The 26442-nt window shown below is 41.3% G+C and overlaps 4 protein-coding genes across 6 annotated transcripts in view; 3 read left to right on the top strand and 1 right to left on the bottom strand.

Moving 5' to 3' along the window:
• The window catches only part of enox1 (ecto-NOX disulfide-thiol exchanger 1), a 456513-nt gene extending 447939 nt beyond the window's left edge, over positions 1-8574 (top strand). For all 3 annotated transcript variants that reach the window (XM_084022807.1, XM_084022806.1, XM_084022808.1), the window contains 3 exons: positions 2660-2762; positions 7205-7290; positions 7551-8574. In XM_084022807.1, the coding sequence (XP_083878933.1) occupies positions 2660-2762; positions 7205-7290; positions 7551-7682 (321 nt within the window). In that variant the 3' untranslated portion in view covers positions 7683-8574. The remainder of the gene's footprint in view (positions 1-2659; positions 2763-7204; positions 7291-7550) is intronic.
• lmln (leishmanolysin-like (metallopeptidase M8 family)) overlaps positions 1-26442 on the top strand; it is a 429410-nt gene that overhangs the window by 112512 nt on the left and 290456 nt on the right. The window lies entirely within an intron of this gene.
• tgfbr2l (transforming growth factor beta receptor-like) overlaps positions 1-26442 on the top strand; it is a 297577-nt gene that overhangs the window by 136201 nt on the left and 134934 nt on the right. The gene's annotated exons all lie outside the window — the stretch shown is intronic.
• Positions 22192-26403, bottom strand: eef1akmt1 (EEF1A lysine methyltransferase 1). The gene is made up of 5 exons (XM_084022534.1): positions 26346-26403; positions 24977-25177; positions 24642-24724; positions 23773-24059; positions 22192-22862 (listed from the first exon to the last, which is right to left on the bottom strand). Exons 1-5 carry the CDS (start codon positions 26394-26396, stop codon positions 22723-22725), a joined length of 762 nt encoding a protein of 253 aa, XP_083878660.1. The 5' UTR covers positions 26397-26403; the 3' UTR covers positions 22192-22722.

Below are 26442 nucleotides of genomic sequence, written 5' to 3'. Positions count from 1 at the left end.
CAAATGTTGTACTACCTCCCGTATCCACTATGTAGCGCTATAGAACACCATCCATCGTCTACCGTTAGGCTACAGAACACACACATACTAATTACACGTCATGTTGCTGAATATCATGTTGAGATAACACCATGTAAATTTCAAGAAGCTAATCATCTTTGTCGTCGCATAAGGCTTACTTCCTGTTGTCAGTAGGTGGTGCTATGACTATAACACATTGTGAGTGTGTGGCTGCCTTCAGGCCTGGACTCTCATCCAGCATATGGAATTTGGTGCAGATTGGACTTTGTGAAATCAGGTTACAACAGCTACTGTCAGGTTTGGCAAGGAGGGAGGACTCAGATGCAGGGCAGTGGCTGGAAAAAGGCTTTATTTCTAAAATAAAAATGAACAAACAAAAGACCGCTCCACAGGGAGGAAAAACAGGCTATGAAAAATAATGCACATGGAAAAACAGGAATGCAAAAATACAAACTTGGCTTGGTAAGGCTGTGGCTCTTGACGTGACAAAGGACGAACTGGCACAAGACAAGGGGAGACGCAGACTTAAATACACAGAGGGATAACGAGCAACAGGTGACAACAATCAGGGATCAGGGATGACATCAGACCAGGGAACACATGAGGAAGGGCAAGTGACCTGAAACGAGAAGGGAGTTATTTTCAAAATAAAACAGGAAATGACAAGACAAAACCCCAAGACAAGACATTACCACACCGGCGTGACAGCTACTGTGTTGTGGCCAAACATATTTCTTGCCTCACTGTGGAAAGCCATGACATAATTGTGCGAGATATTGACTATTACTTCGCAATTTAGCATCACATTATCTGTAGGGTTATTACAACCAAATTTGAAACCAATCTGATGGACACTCAGGGAGGAGTAGGCTGTGTTTCCGTTCATTCACATTCTGTGAATGTCGGGGCAACTTCCTCCCAACTAAGGCCTTTCAGACATTAGGGGGCGCTATAGAGCTCCAACATGACCGACTTCCTGTTGGGCGGAAAAAAACAAATCTTATGCACGAATGCAGTGATCCCACCAAACCCAATCTCTATATGCTAGTGCACCGTTTTTTATAATACCATGGGTGTCAAAAATGACAATTACCACATGAAATTATGAAATTAGTTCAAGCATGTGTGAAAAGAGTCTATGCATCCAATTAATGCACAAATAAATGCTGTATATTGTGACAGATTAAAGCAATGATCCCAGAAAATTTCATCCATTTGGTGGCGCTATGGAGACCACTGAACTCTCCAATCACTGCGGAACGTTGCCATTTTCACCAGTTCTGCAGCGTGTACAAAATGCAAAGCTCCTCAAAAATGCGCCCACGCAGCAGAAAAATAATCTCTACAAAAACAATAGGGCCGTAACTATGATTGATTCTGGATGAATATTTTGGCAGATGCATCCGTTTAAAATGTCTCCCTATTATGTTGATGAAAAATGTGGTGTTGCATATTTGTATAAAACAGTACAATAGACTGTAGAGCTGACAGAAAACAATTTTAAAGAAGGACACACTCTCAGCGGTTGTGAGCGTTGCAGTGACCTGGGAGGTAGAAGGAGAGTTCAGGCCTTTTATTCTGGTTATTCTGTGTTCTCAGCCATCTCACACACACACACACACACACACACACACACACACACACACTCACACACATTATGGGAGATGAACGTTCAACCCCAAACCCGCTGAACTGGAAACTGACTTGCGGTTGGAAGGACACGGTTACATAAAACATGTTACACTGATACTATTCTGAGTGTATGATGCTTTTTATTTAATATGATGCTTTGTTTGTTGTGTGTGTGTATATATATATATATATATATATACAGTATATATATATAAGTGCTCGCTCGGATGCAGTATTTGTGTGTGTATATGGATCAGTGGCTGAAGAAGTACTCAGATCCTTAAGTAAAAGTACAAATATAACACTATGTCCGCTCCATGTAGTAAAAGTACATGTTATGCAGTGAATGTACAGCAGTATTGCCAGCTCCATGCAGTAAAATGACATGGCACATGCAGTAAAATGTGATTCTATCTGATATGATTGGATCCACCAGGAGAAACATGCCGTTGCTCATGTTTGTGTGAATGTGCATGTGTGTGTCTGTCCACAGCTATTCTCTTATACTGCTGCAGCAATAATAATCCTATAATGCATCATATTTATGGTGTTCAGTGTTGGCGTCATGCTCGAGGACCTTTGGATGTTGCATTGACTGATGTTACACTTCCTCTGAACACGTTTTATTGTCTGTTTTATACCGCCATTAAATACCTGCTGACTTGTCACTCACTACTCTCAAGGGGGGGGGGGGGGGGGGACTGTATGGACTGTATGTCCACAGAGATATCAGTTCACCCATGTTTGTTGATTTGGCGGTGTGTTTGGCTAACCGCTAACAGCTAACAGAGCTAAACACATACACAGCGCTGTCTGCATCGCTGCCGCTCAGTTGCTGCTCTGCGGCCAGAGACTCAGATATTTTGTGCCTTTTTATTGGGCATCAAACCCCTGAAAAAATAGACTTTTATTATTATTATTATTATTATTTTATTACAGCGTATCTGTGCGCATGTTAGCATTAGCTCTCATGTGTCACGTGTGTAACGGTCATGTGTTTTGCTAGGTGATGAATGGGCGCGGTCCTTCGCCGTACCTCAACAGAGAGAGGAGGAGTGAGGTCATCATGAGAGGTGCGGTGGCGTCAGAGAAGGAGGCCCTGCTGCTGGGTAAATATATCAAGCTGTGTATTCAAATATTCACCATGAAGGAATCTGCATTATGGCTGTCAGTAATCATTAAATCACATAGAACATCATACAATGTATGTTTATTAAACCAAATGATGACCACTTATCGTAACATATATTCACTATAATGCTTTTTTAAAAACATCAAAAATGTCCCTAAAAGTGTAGGCCTATAATGACACTAAAATTACATTCCCATACAACTAAACTGGATTGTGAATTAGGTTTCCAGCTGTGTGTATTTTTATCATGGATTTTGTTTCCTTTTGACAGTCATGTTCCGTGTCATCTATAGTTTTGTTGCCTAAACATAACCAAGTAGTTTAGCTTTTTTTCAATTTACGTTTATCATTTGCGTTTAACTTCACGTTTTTGAGAAGCATGAAAGCTAAAACGTTCTCAACTTCTCAGCACCAGACGCCGAGTCAGCGTTTGGCCACGGCTGGTTTTCCTTGATGAATATGGTGTCTATTGTTCATGGTTACGTGTGATGATACACAGCATCACACTGAGCATCTTCTCTACTAATCCACATATTATGTTTTATTTAAGTTGGCATCATTTCTTATCATTCTCCATTATTGTTTCCGGTAAATGTTGGCTTTTGCCTCAGTTCCTGCTGGTGTGAAGAACTCTCCCAGTACACACACTGGTTTTTTTTAAATCTTTCACTAGAATGGAGTTCAAAGCACAGCAGGCCTCTGTGAGTGTTTCAGAGCATTCAGGATGGCAGGACTTGAACTTGACAGCTCCGACTCGCTGCCATCAGGTTCACACCAACACTCAGTCTGGTGTCTGGGGCTGTCAGAGGTCTTTCAACCAGAACCAGTAACTGGCTGCCGTCTCGTCTTTCTCTTTCTATCATCCTCTCAGATCACAGTCATGCATCTCACTCTGTGCAGCAGCAACACAGCAGCTGGACTGAATTCATTACTTTGGTTACATCCTCATGTTACACAGTGTAGCAGCAGCAGCAGCATAGAGAGCAGCACCGAGACATCTGGGTTATTTGTAGTGAAGCGGCCGCTTTGTCCGGAGCAGAGGAGAGAACAACAGCACATTTATCTCTCTTAGTGGCGCCCAGAAAATCCAGATATGAAGGAAAAAGGAGGCCCAGCGCTCTGTCTTCCTGCTGGCTGCTCATTCGGCACAAAACATTCAGTTTATATTCACCCAGATGAGGATCATGTTGATATTAATGGATAGGGATGCACCGATACCATACTAGTATTGCGTATGTTGAGTCTAATAGTCCACCCAGCTGCAACAATTACCTGATGATAATAATGTTAAATCATCCATCACATCCGTTCATTTAGCTGGGGAGATGTCAGGGTTTCACTGATGTTCTAACAGCCTGATGTAATGTTAGCGATTGTCCGATGACGGTGAGTATGAAGTCAGCAGTAACATTACAGCGTGAATGCAGCAGTGCATTGTGGGTGAATAAATGCCACAACTCATCAATATCCATGAGGAGGCTCAAACTAAGTTCCTGGGTGCAGTCGAATAGTCTTTTTTGCTTAGGAAGGTTCCTAACTGAAGAAGTGACCCGGAAGTAAACAAGTGGCCGCCATGATAAGAGCCGTTCGGATTCTCTAACTGCAAAGGAAAGGAGCTCCAATGCTTCCTTTCAGAGCTCCTTTAGCATAGGATGCAACGGACCTTCCTATGCGATAGGAAAGGAGATAAATGTGTGGACAGTGATAATAATTGAATGTTTTTATTTTATTTTATTTTATTTCAATCATGTTACAAATGTTTGACAAAAACGAAACTAAAACCACAAATGAAAAGTAAATAAAGCAACCGGTCAAACAGAAAGGAGGAGCTGCTGGACCTGAAGCCGGTCAGTGAACCAGCTGTTTATAAAACCAACATGTGGAGAAGTGGACGACGCGTTTTTTGTAGTCCATTATTGTAGTTTCTCCAGCGCAGACGCACGTCAATCGCCGGTGCCGATCATCAGCTGTCAATCATCAGCGGCCGCGTTATAATCACGTAGCCTAGTGAAAGTCCGGTCGGATTCTCTGAGCACCGTGGTCGACTATTCCTAAGTCCTTTTGAGTTCTCCTATCGCCTTTCCTTAACCCCGTGACGTTTTCCCCAGAGGTCAAGGAATAGGAGATAGGAATAGGAGTTAGGACCTTATTTTTTGACTATTCGACTGCACCCAACGTGTCTTGTTGTCAGCCAGCTGATAGTTAAAGTGAAGGAGGTTAGCCCCGAAGTTAGCAACAACTCGGGAACACTTAAGGTGGACTGACCTTTAAGGTGGACCAGCTCTATTCCATTTTAAGTGACAAGCTGCTCTTCAGAGTCTCTTTTTTCGCTGGGACCGATGGAGAAACGTGGCTGTGCCTTCAACCATGGACTACAAATGTTAATACTACTGCTGTTATTACTACTACTAATACAACTACCACCGTCAAATGCAGATGGAACCCACTGTGACGCTGTATTGATTGCTTGCGGTGATGTTGGGACTCTCACACTCATTAACTCTGAAAATCATGAGCATGTTTTAGTCCTGCTGGATGTGTAAAATGTAGGCCTACACGTTTTGTAATTTCTTTAGATTTAATCATTTGATTTATCCAAAGTATCAACATGAAGCCCACAGTTAGTGTCATAAAAGCACAGAAGGTTTAACTATGACGATTACAAGACAACAGTGTTGTTTTGAGTTTGAACTGTTGTGGATGATGTTTTTGTCCTGCTGTAAGTTGGTACCGGTAGTTGGCTTTTTTTCGTAGCTGATAACTAGATTTCGATTGTATGGAGCCAGTGCTAGAGGGGAAATGCTGCAGGTGGACAGTTATTAAACACTGCGCCTTTAAATATTTCATGCATAAATGGAAACTCAAGGTTACTTTTTATATTGCATTTTAATTTTCAAAAGGAACATATTGTCCATTTCAAACTATTCAAATAACATATGTGGAAAATCACAATACTATTGGATAATTACATTTTCAGATCCCAAAAATAAATTAAGTCCACTTTGGCCTTCCATCTCCCTGCATAGTGAGTAAGGAGTAGTGAATGGTGAGTGATTGCGTACACAATCAACAACATGTCACTGTAATCTCGATACTGTGTTAGTGTCTCGTTCCGTCTAGTCCCCCTCTTCTTGCTGTAAGTCATAAATAGTTTGCCTCTTTTGCAAATGCACTTATTTGCATTATTGGCAAGACGTAGTTGAAGAGAAGGACATCACTCTTTATATCTCTGTCATTAATATCCAAAACATCAGCCAGCAGTTGTCTCCTCTTCAATGACGTGTATCTAAAAAACGTTGTTTGTTAAAAATAAAATGAAAGTTCCTTTAGTGGAGAGGAGGCATCACACTAATTCTTTGATGGAAAAAAATGCATGTTGGGTTTTTCTTGCCCTGTTTGGTGCAAGCTTGAAATTAAACTGGTGCACAGCACATACACACACACACACACACACACACACTGTTCCACACGAGCAGGCTTGGCGGAAGGAATTGAATTAGGTCCGTCTGTAATTGCCAGCGTTTCGCCACATAAATCAAGGAAATAAATCTTGGCTTTGCGGCGTCCTCCAGGGGACGCCACTCTATCCCTTCGCTCCCTCTGCATGGCTGCCTACCTTTGCAGGACCTCTCAGAAACAATCAAGTCAACAGTGTTTTCTGCTCCAGCCAGCGTTTTTCATGCAGCCACTTGTTTATTGTGCAGCACGTCATGAGCATGCAGACGGCTGCTCCGCTGCAGTAACATCCACTCTGTCAGCTCCCTCTCTCTGCTGCCTTTATAGTCCTTAAAGAAAACAATGCAGCTGCACAATCAAAAGCATGTTGTGATTCACTTTGACACGGCAAAACATATCTGTAAGTAAAATTAAATCACAGGATAAGCAGGAAAACAAGACTTTAGTAGCATGTTGTTGGATGCTCAGTTTTCATATTTGCTGTATTTGCTGGGGGGTCCATTATCTTGATGATTGATCACTTTGTTTTGTTTTTCTTTGTTGTTTTTTGGCACTGCAATTTCCCTCTTTATCGCTAGCTCAGTTTCAATTGTTTGGACTGTCTGCATGTTCTCCCCGGGATAGCGTGGGTTCTCTCCAGGTTCTCTCCGGGTTCTCCGGATTCCTCCCACAGTCAAAAGCCCTTTGATAGTCTAGTGACCTGCCCCCCCACCCCCACCCCTGAACAGCATAAGCAGTTGATGATGGATGGATGACATATGTGCCTTTTCTAATTGTATATTGTGTAAATAAATAAATAAATAAAAATGTACTGTTTCTTATCCGGGTAGATGAAATGCATAAATCCATTAATATAGGGGTGTTGGGTGTTGTAGGGGTCCGATTTAGATTTTCCTCGTCAACAACGTAACTTTACATGTCAGAGACGTGTTTGTACTGATCAGTTTGTCTTCATCTCTGCAGGTGTTATATCGACCTTCCTCCACGTCCATCCGTTTGGGGCCAACCTGGAGTATCTGTGGTCCTACATACAGAGACTGGACTCAAAGGTACACAAGCTCATAGATAACACACACAATGCATTAAACACACAACACAGAGAAGAAATGGATCACATCCAAGAGTCTAAAACATTAAAGGGTCAAAACTGCTGCTCCTCTTTCTCTCATCATATTTAAATATCTGATCTCTGTTCTTCTTATCCTGTCTGTCTCCCTGCTGTCTCTACTTTCCTTTCTCCTTGCTCTCCTCTTTCTGCCTCCCTGCTGTCTGTCCCTCTGTCTCCCTGCTGTCTGTCTGTCTGCCCCAGGTGTCGGCAGCGGAGCTGGAGCGTCTCATGATCCGTCTCCCCAGCATGTTCAGGCAGGAGCTGAGCGGCGTCGGAGCAACTCTGGAGAAACGGTGGAAGTTCTGCGGGTTCGACAGCCTGGGCTCGGCGTGACGCAGGGAGAACGCACACACACACGGAGGGCACACACTGACGTGAACAGACTCCATCTATGTGTGTGGGCGCGTTCGTCCAGCGCAAAATCCTGGGTTACATACAGAGGCGTGTGGGACACTGGACACAGTTCACCTCCTGATGTCAGGTGGAGCTGAAACCACTTAGACTGGTTGGTTTTCCCTTTGTTAAAGGGGGTCTAAACCTGAATCATGGTCCTTGTTGTGGACACCTGAAGCATGAAACCCAACCCGTCGGAAAGAGACAGAATACTGATACCAAAGTTGATCCTTTTGCACGATTGGATATAATGACGCGTTTCATGCCAAACCCAATGTTATTTAGCAGCTAAATAAGAGCATTCATTGACCTCGTTGACGCGTGTTCACACCGCGTTTGGGTACCCACCCAAGTTTGGCCGTAGGATCAGTCATGTTTATTTTGTTTATTTTCCAGACTGGATGAGCCAGAGAGCAGGAGGGGCTTACCTCCATGTAGACACCGTCACCGTTTCACCAATCATGGCTGAAACAACCACTATTACTGCTTTGTACATGTTGAAGTCCCAGATAACCCGCCTTATCTTATGGCGTCTGAGTTCATAACATCACCCAGAGGTTCTCGGTGAATTGAATTACGCTGTATTCATTGTAAATAGCAAGACACATATTGCCTGGTTAACTACAGCTGTGTGTGCCCAAATTAAACAATGTTGTTGTGATTCAAATGCAATAAACTGATAAACATTATGCCAAAGCAACAACATAATGATTGGTAAAAAGTCAGAAGTCAAGGTTTGATAAGCAAATCCCATTTAAAAAGCCTGTTTTCCTGAATGCTGTTCGGATCGATCACAGCTAGGCTATGCTAACACTGTAGCTGCTCCATAATCTGCTGTTTAGACAGTCTCTGGTTTGTACTCATAGTTTTGTTCGGTTAAAATTGCCTCATTTGCCTCAGTCGCACAGTAGATATCACCCAAGTCGTGTCTTTGCATTATTCCATCATCATGGAGTGATTTCAGCATCCTTTTTGTCCCTTTATTGTAATTAAATCACAGCTAAATAGTTTGTTTTGGGTTCTTCCGGCTGTGGTAAACCAGCAGACATGTGTCTTGCTAGATATCCACCGAGCACCTCTGGGTGATGTTATGAACTCAGACAGGACGGCGTTTGATCTCCCGGGTGTCTGGGACATCACAACATGGACAAAGCAGCAATAGTGGTTATTTAAGGTGTGATTGATGAAATCTTGTTGGAATCCACATGGAGGTAAGCCCCGCCTCCTCTCTGGTGCCTCAAATGTCAAGTTACATGAAAACACAGCCTAACTGGGCTGTGTGTTGATAAAACCATGGTGCTGAATTAGGAGAACACTTTTAATTTGTACATTTATCTCTGAGTCTTCTCTTTTGGAAACTTGAGGAAACAGCTTTTTAAATGTCTCAAAGACATTTTTTGCTGGAGATGAAACTCATTCAATTCTTTAGTGACTTATGTTAGATGTTTTTTTTAAACGATGAACATCACTGTTCTTGAAAAACGTGTATGAAAGGTAACAGCGTTGGGGCTGGTGTGTAAACCCAACATAAGAGCATATTTTATCTGTTGACATGTTTGGATAAAAATAACGGAGAGTTCCAGGCTTTGAAATAATCAGACCAGCTAGGAGTGAAAACCTTGATATAAAGGTGGAAATATTATTTGGGGGTATATGAGAGAGTACAGTCGTGTTTTTGATGAATGATATGAGAAGAGCACATTTATTTCATTATAGTGTATGAAGAAGCTACATGCCGTATTTAAATTTGGTCAAACAAGACAAGCTGCTCTTCTTCTTTCATATACTTTTCAAGAGTTTAGACAGATTGGCCTCTGAATGGTGGAAGATGATAAGCTGAAGATGAAGATGCTGAAGAGGAACAGACACTTTTGTTGGTTTCAGGTTTGTGTTTCCAATCCTGTCAGATTATAAATGATAATTAAGTTATTTGTACTGCACTTCCATAAAGTTAGGGGTCATATTTGTCTCTTTTCTTAAAGTTGTTGTCAGCTGAGATAAGCAGTTTCATTTATTTACTTTCTGAGTAAATTGTACTTGTTGGAGTTTTAATGCAGTATAGATTTTACTTGTACTTAAGTAGATTATACAGAGGCCCAGAGAGGCATGTGAGGAGCAAAAATAAATGCATTTTCTATGTCTGATATACTTTTGCTCTCCTGTGTTTATGAATGAAAAACAGATTGGCAGTTTGTTGATGTAAAACTAATTTTGGCCACAAGAGGCTGTAGTGCACCACTATTATGTTCTAAATAGAGGTCAAGTCTCTTAAGGTGTTTCCCATGGGACCTTATTTAAAAAAAAAAAAAAAATAGTACTCAACCATGACGGACAAATACTGTTTTGATCCTGTTTGAATTGATATGATATATATGATATCTGTCAATTCAAAAGATTATTTTACATGTCAAGAAAGTCTCAGTTTGTTTTAGTGTTTTCTAACATCACTAACTAAATCTCTTGTCTCACACAATGTACGTCACCAACACGGTTCCATCACTTATGTAACTTACCTGATGAGTTTTATCCAGCGACTCTTTTTATCAGCCGGAAGAGAAAGAAGGAGCGAGACCTGTTTAAGAGTAACGTTACATCCTGGTACCGAACACACGGGTATCGTAGCTCCAGACACACTTATGGGTGTGTAGTCTCTCACCTTCCATCAGAAGGGCCTCTCTTGAATAAAAGCATTCATATTCTCTCCTCGGTGAGTTTAAATTCACATAATTTGCTAACAAACAAGATAATATACCTTTTGTTTAGTGAACTGAGACATTTAAAAGAACTACAAAAAGACACTTTTTTTCTTTTGTTTTCCCAGATGGAAAAAAATATCAAGGTAAAACATAAACCGGAGATAAAACAATTTAGTTTGAAAGTGTTTACTTTTAAAATTTGTTTTTACTTCATAGATTAAAATATCAGTGTAATGATCAACACAGTTGAGGGATGAATATCTAACCATCCTGGCACATGTTGCCAAGTTGACGGCAGATCTATTATCTGGGTTCTAAGAGGAGACTGGATCCTGACTCCTTCTCACAATGATTCACACCACAACTGGTTCCTGCTTGGTTTACATGTGCTGTATTTTCTTATTCTGCCTTATTCAGCTAGTCACTTTAACAGTAATCTGACAGAAGTCCTCTAATTCACAGTAGTACTCCTTCTCCAACTTAGAAATGAACTGCCACCCTCCCTGATGACCAAATGTTAACTTAACCAGATATATATATATATATATATACAAATGTTATACAATTGAGCTTCACGTCTGAGTTGATATGTGGTATTGCTGTCTGGATCACTTAGTTCTCCAGTTGAAGTCAAGGTGGGGCAGTTCATTTCTAAACCCAATATACAACCAAATTCTTCATTCAATATTATTATGACCCAACAAAACAGAATACCTAATAACTCTTATTCAAAACAGCAGTAGCATTAAACAGTTTGTTCAATTCTGTCCATAAGAGTTCACTTGAGCTCCTACGACACCCTTCATGAGGGGAAACTGTCCGTCTTGGATCACAAATGAGGGTAATAGTGAAGGCAGTGGATATGATGATGATGATGATGATGATGATGATGATGATGATGATGATGATGATGATGATGATGATGGCGACAGTGAGGAGATGATGGATGGTGGGAAGGTGATTGTGATGATGGAGGTAGTGGAATGGCGATCCCTCAAGCCGCAACATTAGTGTAATGAAGTAAAGTCTTGAAAAAGCAGCCTGCACCAGACAGAAAAACCATCACTCATTTGTCCATTTCAGTTCAACGTTATTTTCTACCAGAGGTGGAAGAAGAACTCAGATGTTTGTTCAATTCCTGGCTCCTCCATGCCGAAGTGTCCTTGGACAAGACGCCGAACCCCAAATTTCCCCCGAAGGCCATCGGTGTGTGAATGAGTTAGATTAGATTAGGTCCCGATGATGAATGGGGATTGTAGACATGTAGTGTAATGCTCATGGTCGAAAAGCACTATGGAAATGCAGGTCCATTTACCAAGTAAAAATACCACATACACAGAGTGTCTGTATGTGTGTGTGTGTGTGTGTGAGTGAGTGTAGGCAGGCATGACGGAGACAGTAGGCTGGTATCAGTTATGGTGTGTGTGTGTGTGTGTGTGTGTGTGTGTGTGTGTGTGTGTGTGTGTGTGTGTGTGTGTGTGTGTGTGTGTGTGTGTGTGTGTGTGTGTGCGTGTGTGTGTGTGTGTGTGTGTGTGTGTGTGTTGCGCCTGGGTTTCATCAGAGGTTGTGAGCCTCTTACATCATCCTGTGAGTGTTATGGTGGAATTGCTGAGATAAAAATGTATGTAAGTTAAAGTAGTATTATTTTGCAGTGGTGGAAAGTAACATTTACAAGTACCACGATACTTAAGTACAATGTAGAGGTACTTGTACTTGAGTATTTCCATGTTATGCTACATTCTACTTATACTCTACTATCTCAAAGGTTAATATTCAGATTTTTACTGCAATACATGTATCTGACAGCTTTAGTTACTTCAGATTATTAATACCAAATATATTAAATAAAATAAATGATGCTGTGTTATTATACATTAAACTACCAGCAGTATAGGCACATTTGAAATCATTTGATATGTGAATTTTCCATTTTTCCCCCTGTCGCTTAGCAAAACTTTCAAACCAATGTACTGTATTTTAATTGAAAGTAGGCTATCGTTCGTGCTTGCAACACGTTTTTTTTATTTGCTTTTTCAGTTGGAACGAAAGTTATGTTTAGACGACTAAACCTCTGAGTTAGGTTTTGGAAAAACATCATGGTTGGGTTTAAAATAAATATATACAGTTTTAGGTTTAGGCAACAAAATGAAAGTTAGGTCTAGAAAACAAAACCAAACCTTCTATTTCAGCAACAGTGAAATGATCAAGGGAAGGGTCCCGGATCGTTGAAATGGATCCTTTCTTCAATGTTAATTTGGATACAACTCCGGCTTCGTACAGCCCTGATTCAGTAGCTCTGTGTGTAAAATGCCCCGTACCCTCCAGAAAAGACTCGGCAAGTCGAGGCAAGTCTCCAAAAAGAAAATCCACCCCTCTCTGCCACATCACTGTCTTTTTAAAAGGTGATTCATTTAAGCCAGGAATAATCCACTTTTCGTGACCGTTTCAGAGACATACTGTATCTACCCACATAGCAAAACTGGTCTAGCCCAGTGATGGGCCACACAACCCACTTGCACTTGGCCCACATACAGCAATGAATTATGGTCCTTTAGTGGCCCACATCTGGCATCCAAAACGTGGGCCAAATAAGGCCATTAACTCAAACTGTACAAGCAGAACTGACCCTATTCTGGACCAAACAATTTCCAGATGTGGTTCCTGATAATTAAACCTTAAAGGAGAAATCTGGTCATTTGTGACCCCATTTTCATTGTCCCCAGGGTCATCCCGACTTATTAGAAGCAAAAAAACAGACAAAAATTGACGTTGCCTAGCCCGAGATCTATACCTGCCTGGCAGCCTTCCAGACTTGCTCCAATGCTAACCCATTGGGGCAAGTTTTATCTGCTTTTCTGGGCCTCAGAAAATAATTCCAATACCTATGCAACACAGGTTGGGTCCTTACGAGACACGACAGCACTCGTTTAGCTCAAATAGTGTGGCAAAACGACATAAATATGTGCTTTTGCATGGAGTTACTCACCTCAAATCACCCCGTAGATATTAGCAGTAGATAGCTGTTATGTCCATATGTATGACTATGTTACAACATAGCAACGACTGCTTACAGCTAAACAGCAGCCGGGAGCCAAAACAAGTCTCGCGCAAGTTGCTTTGTTGTAACATAGTCATACATATGGACATAACAGCTTCATCGATTTATTACGGACATGAGGACTGCACTGCTCGATCGTTTCTTTATGGATACAAAAACTACGAGGAAAACGTTTTCGTTTCTGCGGTGATTTGGACGGACGAGCGCTCACTAGCTGTAAGCTATCGTTGCTATGTTGTAACATAGTCATACATATGGAAATAACAGCTATCTACTGCTAATGTCTACTGGGTGATTTGAGGTGAGTAACTCCATGCAAAACACACATATTTATGTCATTTCGCCACACTATTTGAGCTAAACGAGCACTGTCGTGTTTCATATGGACCCAACCTGTGTTGCATAGGTATTGGAATTATTTTCTGAGGCCCAGAAAAGCAGATAAAACTTGCCCCAATGGGTTAGCATTGGAGCGAGTCTGGAAGGCTGCCAGGCAGGTACAGATCTCGGGCTAGGCAACGTCAATTTTTTTCGGGTTTTTTGCTTCTAATAAGTCGGGATGACCCTGGGGACAACGGAAATGGGGTCAAAAATTACCCCGGATTTCTCCTTTAACTCAGCCACTTCATTAATGTGCCATACTTGACCCAGATTTAAAAAAAAAAAAGTACAAATGTTTATTTATTTTCAAATCCATCACAAGCAGTACACATGCACCTTTTTTTAACATCTAGCCCATGAGCCAGGACTCTGCACATTTACAAACAGTGCATGAACCTTGGCTGCGGTTGAATAGTCTATTTTGCTTAGGAAGAAGTGACCCGGAAGTAAACAAGTGGCCGCCATGATAAGAGCCGTTTGATTCTCTAAATGCAAAGGAAAGGAGCTCCAATGCTTCCTTTCAGAGCTCCTTTAGCATAGGATGCAACGGACCTTCCTATGCGAAAGGAAAGGAGATTACGCCGACCCACAATTCTTTGCGAGAGCAACATTTAAAGTGCTGCACACCTCCGCCGTTCATGAAAACAAACGATATACATTTATATATTTAACAATGACTTTCATGCAGACATATACTGTATTATGGAATTGTGTAAATGTGTGTGGACAATAATTGTATTATATATTTTTTTATTTCAATCATGTTACAAACTTGACAAAACAAAACTAAAACCACAAATTAAATGTAAAAACAGCAAACGGTCAAACAGGAAGGAGGAGCTGCTGGACCTGAAGCCGGTCAGTGAACGAGCTGCTTATAAAACCAATATGTGGAGAAGTGGACGATGCGCTTTTTGTAGTCCATTATTTTAGTTTCTCCAGCGCAGACGGACGTCAATCACGGGTGTCGATCATCAGCTGTCAATCATCAGCGGTCATCATTATAATGACGTAGCTTAGTGAAAGTCTGGTCGGATTCTCTGAACATCGCGTTTGTCTTTCCCGAAATCCTTTTGAGTTCTCCTATCGCCTTTCCTTAATCTTGTGACGTACCCCCCTCCCAGGAGTTAGGACCTCATTTTATATTCAACTGCAGCCCAGGACTCTGCACATTCCAGAATACTATGCGAGTCCAAAAACGAGGAGTTTAACCTGATGTACTATCCATTCTCTGCTTTCACTCCATCCATTCTGCCACCATCTCTATCTGGAGCCAGATGTTGAGTCACTTTCCTGATCTGTGGCCCCAGATGTTAGGTGTTACGTCTTACAGCAGCTGAAACATACATGTACAAAGCACAAATGATTTGAAATTAACATTTTGATTCATTAGGTAATATGGTTACTGTAATTCTAGTAAAACTGATTCTGATGACAATACTCTGGTGTCAGATCTCAAGTGTTTCCCCTACATCTATGGTTAATGGTCCTCATTTACCATATTTCTCCAAAGCGCTTTACAGTAATGACTGACATTCACGCACACATTCACACACCGACGGTGGAGTCAACCACGCAGGGCGACAGCCAGCTCGTCAGGAGCAATTAGGGTGAGGCCAACCAGCCAACCCGCTCTACCTCCTGAGCTAAACCCCCCTCTACTGCTTTGTACAAGAAATGTCAATGCATTTGTTTGTAATTTACATGTAAAAACAAGTATTGACAGTGTAAGGGCTTCATTTATTTTTTAAATGATCTCTCAATAGTCATTATTCTTACTTTAAAAGTTAAGGCTCAAAATACTGATATATTGTCGATAAAAAAACTCATTATTTTACACTTCAGAACAAACACAAAACTCAACCCAAACCCATTTTCACCTGTAAGCAAAATTAACTGAATTCATTAACAGTACTTAATACATTCATGTAATTGTCGTTGTGCAGGCCTTTCTTCCAACCCATGAAAATAATTGGTATTAATCTGAAAGGACATAATCTCATTATCAGGCATTGCCTTTGTAATTACTCAAGTCATCTCTCTTTGGGCATTTTAAGTATCACATATGCATTTGCAGATTTCTTCAGTTTAACCTTGTGACATTGATTAAAACAGCATCAGTTAGTTCATTAACATCTCCATTTTATAGTTTTGTTTTGTGGGCTGCTGTCAGCTGTAATCAGAAGAAAGTGTCATATTAGTTTCTATTATTAAATTAAGGACGACTGCTAACTGCAGCAGCCCCACACAAAGACTTCAGACGTCGCTTCTGTTTCCTCACACACCAAGAAAAACCAATTCTACCATCTGGGGAGGCAGTCGGCTCCTGAACAGGGAGAAACATAATCACACCAAGCAGGAGGGGAGGGAGGCTGCCGTGTTCACGTCTCTGTGAGGTTTATTTTCTCCCTCGGTCCAGGTCACCATGTGAACACACAGCCAGGTCTCCAGCACGTAGTGAAATACTCACCATACGCAATCTCTTGGTTTTGTGTACATGGACACGAATTGTCAGACAGAGACAGAGAGTCTATTTTCATGTGAATGCCAATGGAAAGTTAGTCAAGATCCTTTTCCATGGTGGACACATGAATTAAATGCATTGACGTAAACAACATCCAGAACTACTGATGTAGTATTAAATACTGACAAAGACTACATGGTGGGGTGAGAGGTGGATGAGTCCAACAACAAAGCATTGACAGTTTTCCGAAACGTCACGGGGACTTTGTCCCTCTTCAAACTACAGCGCTGCACGTCCTGGCTGTGCATGGGTTCATACAAATTGTAGTGCATTGTTTGGGATGAATGCAAATAATATAAATAGTAAATTAAGTAAGGTAAACTTTTTATATATAGCACCTTTATGAACTTGGATTACAAAGTGCTTTCCATATGCCAAGTGCATACAATATATATATATATATATATACACATATACTGTTAAGAGACAAAAGGTTCAATAAATGTTTATTATAACATCCTCATGAATGAAACTTCACCTGGAAAACGAACAATGGCTCATTTAAACAGATTTTTTTAATAATTATTACAATAATAGATGAAAGCGGACACGTACAATGATGGTAGAACAAAGCTACCAAAACAAAAAGAAGCAGAGCACACCAGGAACAGGATTAGTAAATGTTTGTCTCCTCCTCAGTGTTTCTGTCCTCTATCTCTTTCCCACAGTCCCTCCTCCTCCATTCATCTCATTCAGTCTCTGTCTGAGCTTTTGTTGTTCTTGTGTCTGAAAGCAACATAAAATACAAGCAGACATTACAGAGGATGTAGCTGTCGCCGTCGATGAGCATTCCTCTGCCCTCTTTCACAAATACAATATGATGGACTGGGGTTAGATGGTTCCATAAATTTCAGCTGTATTTTTGTAAACTGTTGGGGAGTGTCATTTATAACAAATAATCATGTTATCACCTCTTTGTATGTTTTGTGCAAGAATCTTTATTTGTAAAGCAAGAAAAGCTGTCCGATGAATATAATGGAGTAGAAATAGGAAATAGCATGAATCAAAAATGAAGGAACAGTTCATCCCAAAATCAAAACAATATATTTCCTACATTTCCCAGCCATGTTCACCACAATATTGATGATAGATTCTATGCTAAAGTGGCTCCTGCCAGCTGGAACGTTTTCATGTTTTGAAAAATTGTTCACCAGCCAACTTTTCCTGCTGGCCAAAACCAATCTCTCAGTTGCTCTATATTCAGAGAGAGAGAGAGAGAGAGAGAGAGAGAGAGAGAGAGAGAGAGAGAGAGAGAGAGAGAGTGTGCGTGTTTGTGTGTGTGTGTGTGTGTGTGTGTGTGTGTGTGTGTGTGTGTGTGTGTGTGTGTGTGTGTGTGTGTGTGTTGCTCTATAAATAATGTTCCGAGCAGCAGCAGCATTGTGACGAGGCAGAGGGGGCAGCCTCCATTAGCCGTGCTACATCTCTAATGAAGCCTGTTGACAGCTGCTGTAATTAGCCTCGGCTCTTTGTGTTCTCTTTGTCGACTGCGGTGTTGAGACGTTCCTTCATATCCGCCGCCAATGTCACATCTTGTCACCGAAGCCTGCTCGTCATTTCACCTGGCAGCCATTACCGTGAGAAATCTCTGCTGTGAAATTGTCCTGTGCGTAGGCTGCTGTGTGGTGCTGCTGGGGGTTGACAGCTGCGTCTAAAAGACAGCGTTGTATGGCACACTGACAGATGGGCCTGCTGGCATTTGACCAAAGGAACTTTTACTCTGGTACTCTAGTACTGGTCTTAGACCCCAGAGTTTTGATTGAAGTGGCTGGAGAACAGCATCAGGCTGGAGAACAGCAGCAGGCTGGAGAACAGCATCAGGCTGGAGAACAGCAGCAGGCTGGAGAACAGCATCAGGCTGGAGAACAGCAGCAGGCTGGAGAACAGCAGCAGGCTGGAGAACATCAGCAGGCTGGAGAACAGCAGCAGACCACCACAGAGAAGAACTACAGTAGACGATGTATATTTCTAACACAATATGTAGAATACTCTCAAATACTCTGCGCTCATATGTCAACAATTACCTACAACACCAGATACACAGATGCATTAATTTTCAGCTGAAAAAGTGGTTTGGGGGTTTGGTTACTCTTTAACAAACACTCACAAAAACACAGGTGTATGCTTTAGGTCTAACAAGTTAGTTCCTTCACTGCAACACTGTCATTGTATATGATCAAGCCTTCATTGTCTACTTCCATGCATACTAGTATGCCTTTTCTATGTGTACTTAAACTGGGGAATTGAACCGTCAACCCCCTGGTCACAAGCTCACTTTTCTCAAACATCAGTAGAAGAAGGATGTATTCTTTTGTAAAGATGTAGATACTCCATTGATGGAATATTATTATTTTAAATTGAATTGCAGACTACAGAGCTTTTCTTTTTAAAGCATGATAAATCATAGCTGCTGTATAACCTCATTCATGCACAAAGAGATCTGGTTTGTTGAGAAGCTCAGTAAGGAAATCACGTTCATCCAATGAAGACAGCAGAATAACAAATAACAAAATGCTGCACAACAGTTGCTTGGCAACCTCTGTCTGGTCAGTGTCTGAGATGGGAAGCAGCAGTCACATGTTCCTCTACAAATGCAGATCAAACGCTGAAGTGTTCTAAACTTGCATTCTCTCTACTGACCATCAGGGGGCGACACCTCTGGTTGCAAGTCTATGAGAAAATTACCCTACTTATCTCTTGATTTATAATCTCAGTAAACATCCAAGATGGCGAAAGCCAAAATCAAAGAGGGTTACGGTCAAAATGCTGAACTTGAGTCCACAAACCAATGGGTGACGTCCAGAAGGGCCGATGCCCTCTTGGGCCACTGGAAAAGAATCGTAAAGAAATTCACCACATGCAGCAACACCGGTGGATCACAACGGTCCACTAAATAGGATGGACTGGCCCCCTTTTTTGTGTGGGGGGGGGTGAGGGACTGGAAATGTAAACGTAAGACAGTAGGAAGAGTAAAGGAGGTGTGGAAAGAATTAGGGAGAAACAAAGGAAAGTGTGGCTAGCAGCAGCAGCAGCAGCCGGTGAGAGAGTGGAGTTAGGAGTTCAAAGAGGGACAATAAGCACCTGGGACAATTGCTTGGTTGCTTGCTTGTTCTTATTAAATAAATAATGAATCATTTAAGCAAACCTTTCTTTAGGCTGTAGGGGATTATTTTAGCGGCAGCCTGTTTGGTTTTCCCAAGTAGTTATCTGTATTTGAGCATCATGTTAAACAAAACTCCATCAATCCATCCATTTTCTACCGCTTATCCTGTATTCAGGGTCGCGGGGGGGCTGGAGCCGATCCCAGCTGTCATTGGGCGAAGGCAGGGTACACCCTGGACAGGACGCCAGTCTATCACAGGGAGACATGTAGAGACAAACAACCATTTAGGCTCACATTCACACCTACGGGCAATTTAGAGTCATCAATTAACCTATCCCCATCCTGCATGTCTTTGGACTGTGGGAGGAAGCCGGAGAACCCGGAGAGAACCCACGCTTACACGGGGAGAACCCGAACCTGACCCGGGAATCGAACCCGAGACCTTCTCGCTGTGAGGCGACAGTGCTACCCACTACACCACCGTGCAGCCCATTAAACAAAAATATGCAGGCATATCCATTTCCATCTCATTCTAAGATTGTGCCATTGTGGTTGATTCAAATGTTTTAGGAATTGCTTCTGTTATTTAATTATGAAAGCCTTTAAGTGCGCCGCATGCTGCCGGTGCCATAATCTCACTTGAGCCTGATATTTGTAATTATAAAGCAAATAACAACCTCTTCTGAAATTGGGTTAGGGACCAAATTGCCAGGGCCGACCAAATGTTTTAACTTTTAGCCTGAAACTAAATTGGGGGTGGGGGGGCATCCCCTTTCTTTCGTCTCAAAGTAGGTAGAATAAAGTCTTGTATTTGCTTTCTTCTTGAGAAGCTAATACAGTCTGGAGCAGCGTGGCAATAAAGTCTTCCGATAATCTAAACCCATTTTTCTACTTTGTTTTTTATGCGGCTGATATTAGCAATGCTATGCAGGTGAAAAGCTGACTTTTATTCTACACCAACAGCTTCCTGTCTGGTCCTCTGGTCTGAGGCAGCAGTTTTACACCATGATGACGCTGACACCTTGAGACCGTTGGTACACACTGCATGTTATCAATGCCTCTACTGTTAGTTGGATCAATGTATTGCTGTTTGTACTATTTTCAACAAACCATACTGTTACAGGCTCCATACATTTATGCAATGTATGTAAATGTATCTTTTCAAAGTAATAGATATAAGAGATAGTTGAGTGTGTTCTCTTAATTAATAAAGCTATAGAGCCAACATGTTTCCATGTCGCGTAGTATGTGTTCAAATAACAATAAAATTATACTTTTTATTAATGGAAATACAAATAGACATAATAAACACGGAGGACACTTGTGTCTCAACTCATAGCAGCGGTTTATTTTGTTGTCTGTCTTCCTCTCTCTGTCCCTGTGTGGAGGACAGACATGAGTTTCCATTAGAAAAGATCCTGCCCACCCAAAGTGACTAGATGCCCCCCCCCCCCCCCCCCCCCTTTTATTATTATTTTCATTTATCTATTATTTTTGATATATGTAATTTAAATAATGGTTTTGTTTTTTGTTTTCTCTTTTCTTTTGCCTAACAGTGGTGGGAAGGGATAAGGGTTAACTTCAGCTCATTAAGCCCAGACCTACAAACTCTGGAGAAGTGAAAAAGGTGACAACATGCAAAACTAAAACCCTCTTCATTCACTTCTACTACCCTGGTTGACATAAAAAAGGTGACTGTAGCCAAAAGGTGACCAGTTTGCAGGTGTGTAAGCCGCTCTAAGTTTAAATCGTTGTTGCTTTCAACAAACACTGTACACTACAACTTATTGCTAACCTTCTACAGATTTTTTTTGTAAACATTGTATCTGTAAAAAATGGTTGTACATGACTAAAAAATCCAATTAAAAGATTTATATAAAAAAAAAATGTGGATGCTGTATCACTAGAATATTATACTATAATAAGTTTCATGTATCTTCTGATATTTGAGGGTTCTACAAGTCTCGCACTTTGATGAACATACATAGAAGCCGAATATTGAAATGTTTTTAATCACACGCTATCATTTTAATCATTATTTCCGTGGAGCGGTTGATGCGGAAGAGTCGTGTGTGTGTGTGTGTGTGTGTGTGTGTGTGTCCTCACTGATAATATCCGTTACCTCCAGGCTTTTCTCATCAACATGAGTTCTGTACGAGACCAAACTGTAACGAGTCAGTGAGCAGGTGCACATGAACAGTTTATAATCAGTAAGATCATTAAATTGACATTTCTTCATCCTCCACTTAAACCTACAGACCAGATACCGACCTTTTAAACCTTATCCTCTGTGAAGAAGACATCACACCCAACAGTCTTCATCATTGTGTTGTTGTGGTCAGAGGAGTCAAAAGTACAGATGTCCCATGCTCAAGTAGAAGTACAGATACTTGTCTTCAAAAAGAAGTAGAAGTACTGATTCTTGAACTTCTTTTCTCAAGTAAAAGTGGAAAAGTACACTGGACTGTATAAAGTAAAAAGCATCTCTATGAGCGCACACGCGCACACACACACACACACACACACACACACACACACACACACACACACACACACACACACACACACACACACACACACACACACACACACACACACACACACACACACACACACACACACACACACACACACACACACACACACACACACACACACACACACACACACGATATCTAACTTCTAATCCCACATATGGGTTAAGGCCCCAAAACACTGAATCCAACGTTTTACCTTTTACATACAGTATAATATCCTTTGTTGTATAAGCCTTCATTTGCTGAACACATCTTTTCAAACTTGACACTGAGTTTATAGATCACACAGGCTTTGTGTTAAAAATGTGTCATCTCCAAACCAAAACAGAAGTTACCCCGATGACATCACCATGACATCATCAGGGGGTATTTTTCTCAAAATTGATAAAGCACCCCAAGAGCAACAGAAAATATTTCACAACTGTTTTCACCTGTTTTAGTGGTAAAAACTGGTGACGTTCCCCTTTAATTGACTGAAGGTCTATGAAATGTCAGAAAACCGTGAAATCCGTCCATCATAACTTCCTGGAGACAAAGATCTGCATGTTCCTGTGACAGTTGATGGAAATGAAATGAAAACGTCCCCTTCCCCCGCAGGTCTCAGTGCGTCAGCAGTCCAGGAGCTCTGGACTAAAAGCTGAAGGCTCTGTTGTGTCTTTGTGCTCCCAGCAGTCACAGTGTGGATCAGACTTTGGTTGACAGCAGACGAGATGGATAGTTGACAAAACAGCGGAACTCATTGGACAAGTTTCTGTTGTGTTTTGGCAGGAAGCTGCACATTCTCACATCCAGAAGGTCTTTGGCGACTTTCTCCATGATGGCTCCTGGAGAACAGAACACACAAATCTGATGATCACAAACGAAGCAGCTGGGAAAAAACAGGAAGTAAGTTGATGAAGCTTGCGTTTTCGACTCAGATTGAGGAGTAACATGAGCAGTACTTTTACACTTTTGAGGTACTTTTACTTTACTTGAGCTTTTCCATTTTCTGCAACTTTTAACTTTTACTCCATTACATCTCAGAGGCAAGTATGGTACGTTTTACTCCACTACATTTAAAGGAAAACTTGAGTTTCTTTACAGAGTTAGATGAGTAAATAAAATATAGATCGACAAATACATGATAATATATTATCAGTTAAACTATCAGCAGAATATAAAGTCATTAAAATGAGCTCCACATTTACCAGCTGCTACATTAGATTAATGATCAGTACAATAATAAACTATATATTATTCTGCATAATGCGTACTTATATTTTGTTGACCCTCCATATTCACTTTACCACGGCAACTAGAAATAGGACTACCACTATATACACTATACAGCACCACTATAAATGAACAAAAGATAAATAGAAGATGAATAACAGGAGGAGCAAATGAGTTTCAGTTCATTGATTTCTCGTCTCCGAGTGTCTCTTAAACCCAGCTTGTGCTTCTCATGCATTATGACAGCATACTTTTAATTGAAGTTATAATAACGAGATGAATGTAATCTTCTTTGTAATCTTCATGTTAGGTTCATTAAGAATGAAATTATGACCCAGCAGATGGAATATGTTTATCCAGCTGTTTAGAAGAATCTAAACAACTTCCAGAGATTCATCTCTCAGATCAATCTCTGTGCCTTAATAAAAGTAATAACAATAATAATAATATTATTATCAATAATAATAATAATAACAACAACAATAATAATAATTAAAATAATAATAGCACAGATCCTCTCACCTGTACACAGCAGCACTTTGCGTTTGCTCAGGAACTTGACGGTTTCAGCCACTTTGCTCAGACACTCCTCGGACAGGTACGGTGGGTCGGCGAGGACGATGTCGAAGCTCTGAGGAGCGGCGGCCGCGAGGGCCAGCGGCTCGTTGTAGTCGTAGAAGACGAAGTCGTCGCCGTAGGCGGCGAAGCGGCGGTCGTACTCCAACACGACAGCAGACAGCCGGTCCGAGCCGGCCACCACGCCCTGCTTCAGCTTCTGGTAGACGCTGGGCGCGCTCACACACGCTATCCTGCAGAAAAAGCAAGGACGACAACGGTGAAGCTCACATCCGTTGAGCGAGGACTTCTGCTTTACAGCTGCACTTCAGAATCCATCCATGACAGAGGAGACCAACCAGATCAGAAAGTGGACCACAATGCAATGTGGCAACGAGACAAGCTGAGCTTTAAGTGAGAAAATGTAAACACAACAATTACTATGAATCTTTTATTCATATTACTCTCTAAAAACAAAAAAAGTGACTTTATCCTGTTTATTTCCGGAGCGCTGAATCACTAATCAACATCAATACAGGAAGTGTGGCGTCTTTGCATCGACTTTGTCTGCAACAGCTCCAAACATTCAGTTCTCGTTTGAACGCTCCTTTAGATTTATTTTGCTTGAACTTTAAGCTTTATTTCAATAGATGAAGTTTGACATCTCTATTTAACGAGGCATTTAGGAGCAGTGGGCTACTGCTGGAAGGGGTTCAGTGTCTGGAGCCTGGGATCAAACTGTCAGCCTTTAAAGGACGACCCGCTCTACCCCCCGACCGGCAGCCACCTGCTTGAGGACTAAAACCAGACATGCATTTGTGTGAGTGTACATTTACCGGCCTCCTTCTCCAGCTTCATGTACGACCTCCTCGGCCAGCCGAGTCGCCGTCTCGTCGCTGTACCAGAACTGACTCATCCGCTGGTGGAAACACAGACAAACTCAACTTTAACCACTTTCATCAACAGCGTTTCATCTCGTGAAGTGGCTGCAATGCTGCATGTTTCAGCTGCTACACAGACACCACTTTAGCTTCCTGATTTCCAATAATATAAGACAGAAAACCAGCAAATTCACATTCGTCATTTTTTTGCACGATAAACTGTTCATCTTTTTTAACTGCATCACTAGTAAATAAAAGAGACCAGAGTCAGTAAAAGCCAGTCGACCCACCCAGTCCTCCTCCACTGCTCCCACAGCGAACTGGTCTGGTGGAGTCGGGGTGTTGGTCTCCTTGTAAAACTCCTGCAGGGCGGCCAGAGTGTGAGCGGACAGCGCCGGGACGTCGTCGTCATCGCTGCTGTCACTCATGGCTGACGGAGGAAGATGAGGAAGATGAAGTGGGGAACGGCTGTCCTTTAAGGATGAAGGAACCTAAAAGAAAAACATGGTCATGGTGTGTGAACAATAGTTACACAATATATGAACTCAAAATGATTATTTATTGACTCGGCATGACAACAGTGTATTACAGCTTTATAACAACCTGCTGTGAGCAAGTAAGATGATTTAGTTTTACACATTTGAACATTTTGTCTTTTCTTCACTGTTCACTGCATTGAACTTTAACCACATGAAAATATAAATGGATATGTATTTTAATGTTTGATTTCTGTCAAGCCCTGATATATCATTCTGTACTAGTGTCACACTCGAGTGTGACTTTTTAAATTAAAGTCACATTAAAGTCACTGTACAGATGTTTCAAGTCATTCTGACAAAGACAAACCTTTTACACTTACTTTCTGTATCCTTCACTACATACAGATCTTTAGTCAGACTGCAGAACTGATTTAAGACATTTGTCTTTTTACATTCTTTATGTGTGGTTTCCAGCATATTTTATGATCAATCTTCACACCCAGAAATATAGTTTTATACATTCTTTCTATTTCAACAACATCTATATATTCATCTTGATTATTGATTTGCAGATGAACAAATATTATGGCTTAAATTCAAAGACAACCCGTTAATATCGAACAGTGTCTTAATGATCTGTGTCTTTATTCAGGAACAGTTAGTGCTGTCGGCAAATAAAACAAATGTGAACGATTTAAAATGTAATTTACATATGCTATTATTTATTTGATATCGATCATGTCTGGCCCAGCAAACAATGCAACACAAAGAGTAAAATCACCATGTATGAACATCCGGGGGACTAATAACCTGCTGACATCAGGACACCATCAGGACACAAGTCCTCCATCTGGTCCTGAGAGCTCTGCACCAAATGTTACACTGACTCCCTGTATATGATCCATGAAGTAATGACAGTTGGCTTCACGTTCACCAGCTGCAACATTAATGTGATGAACACATCACAGCGCCAACAGCATCATATATTCTTGTGTAGTGACTACTTTAGGCATTTAACATTGTGAGTATTTGACCGAAGTGCTGCTGACTGAATGACAGTAGTTCTGTAAACAAACAGCCGACTGCATGAGAGCCACTAGCTCCACTGACGCGGTGTCCGCTTGGTACAACTACAAGAGACGCTCAACAGTTTGAAACTCGAGGATAAAAGCGAACGTACCTGATGATAAACGGGTCCAGAAGAGCTCTTCGCCGCTGCTGTTGTCAACATGTGAGTAGTCGCGGGATGATAGCGTCATGATTCCACAGCGTACAGC

This window comes from Eutrigla gurnardus (assembly GCF_963514095.1).
Source record: "Eutrigla gurnardus genome assembly, chromosome: 12".
NCBI lineage: Eukaryota > Metazoa > Chordata > Actinopteri > Perciformes > Triglidae > Eutrigla > Eutrigla gurnardus.
This window is presented reverse-complemented; position numbering and strand designations above follow the sequence as displayed.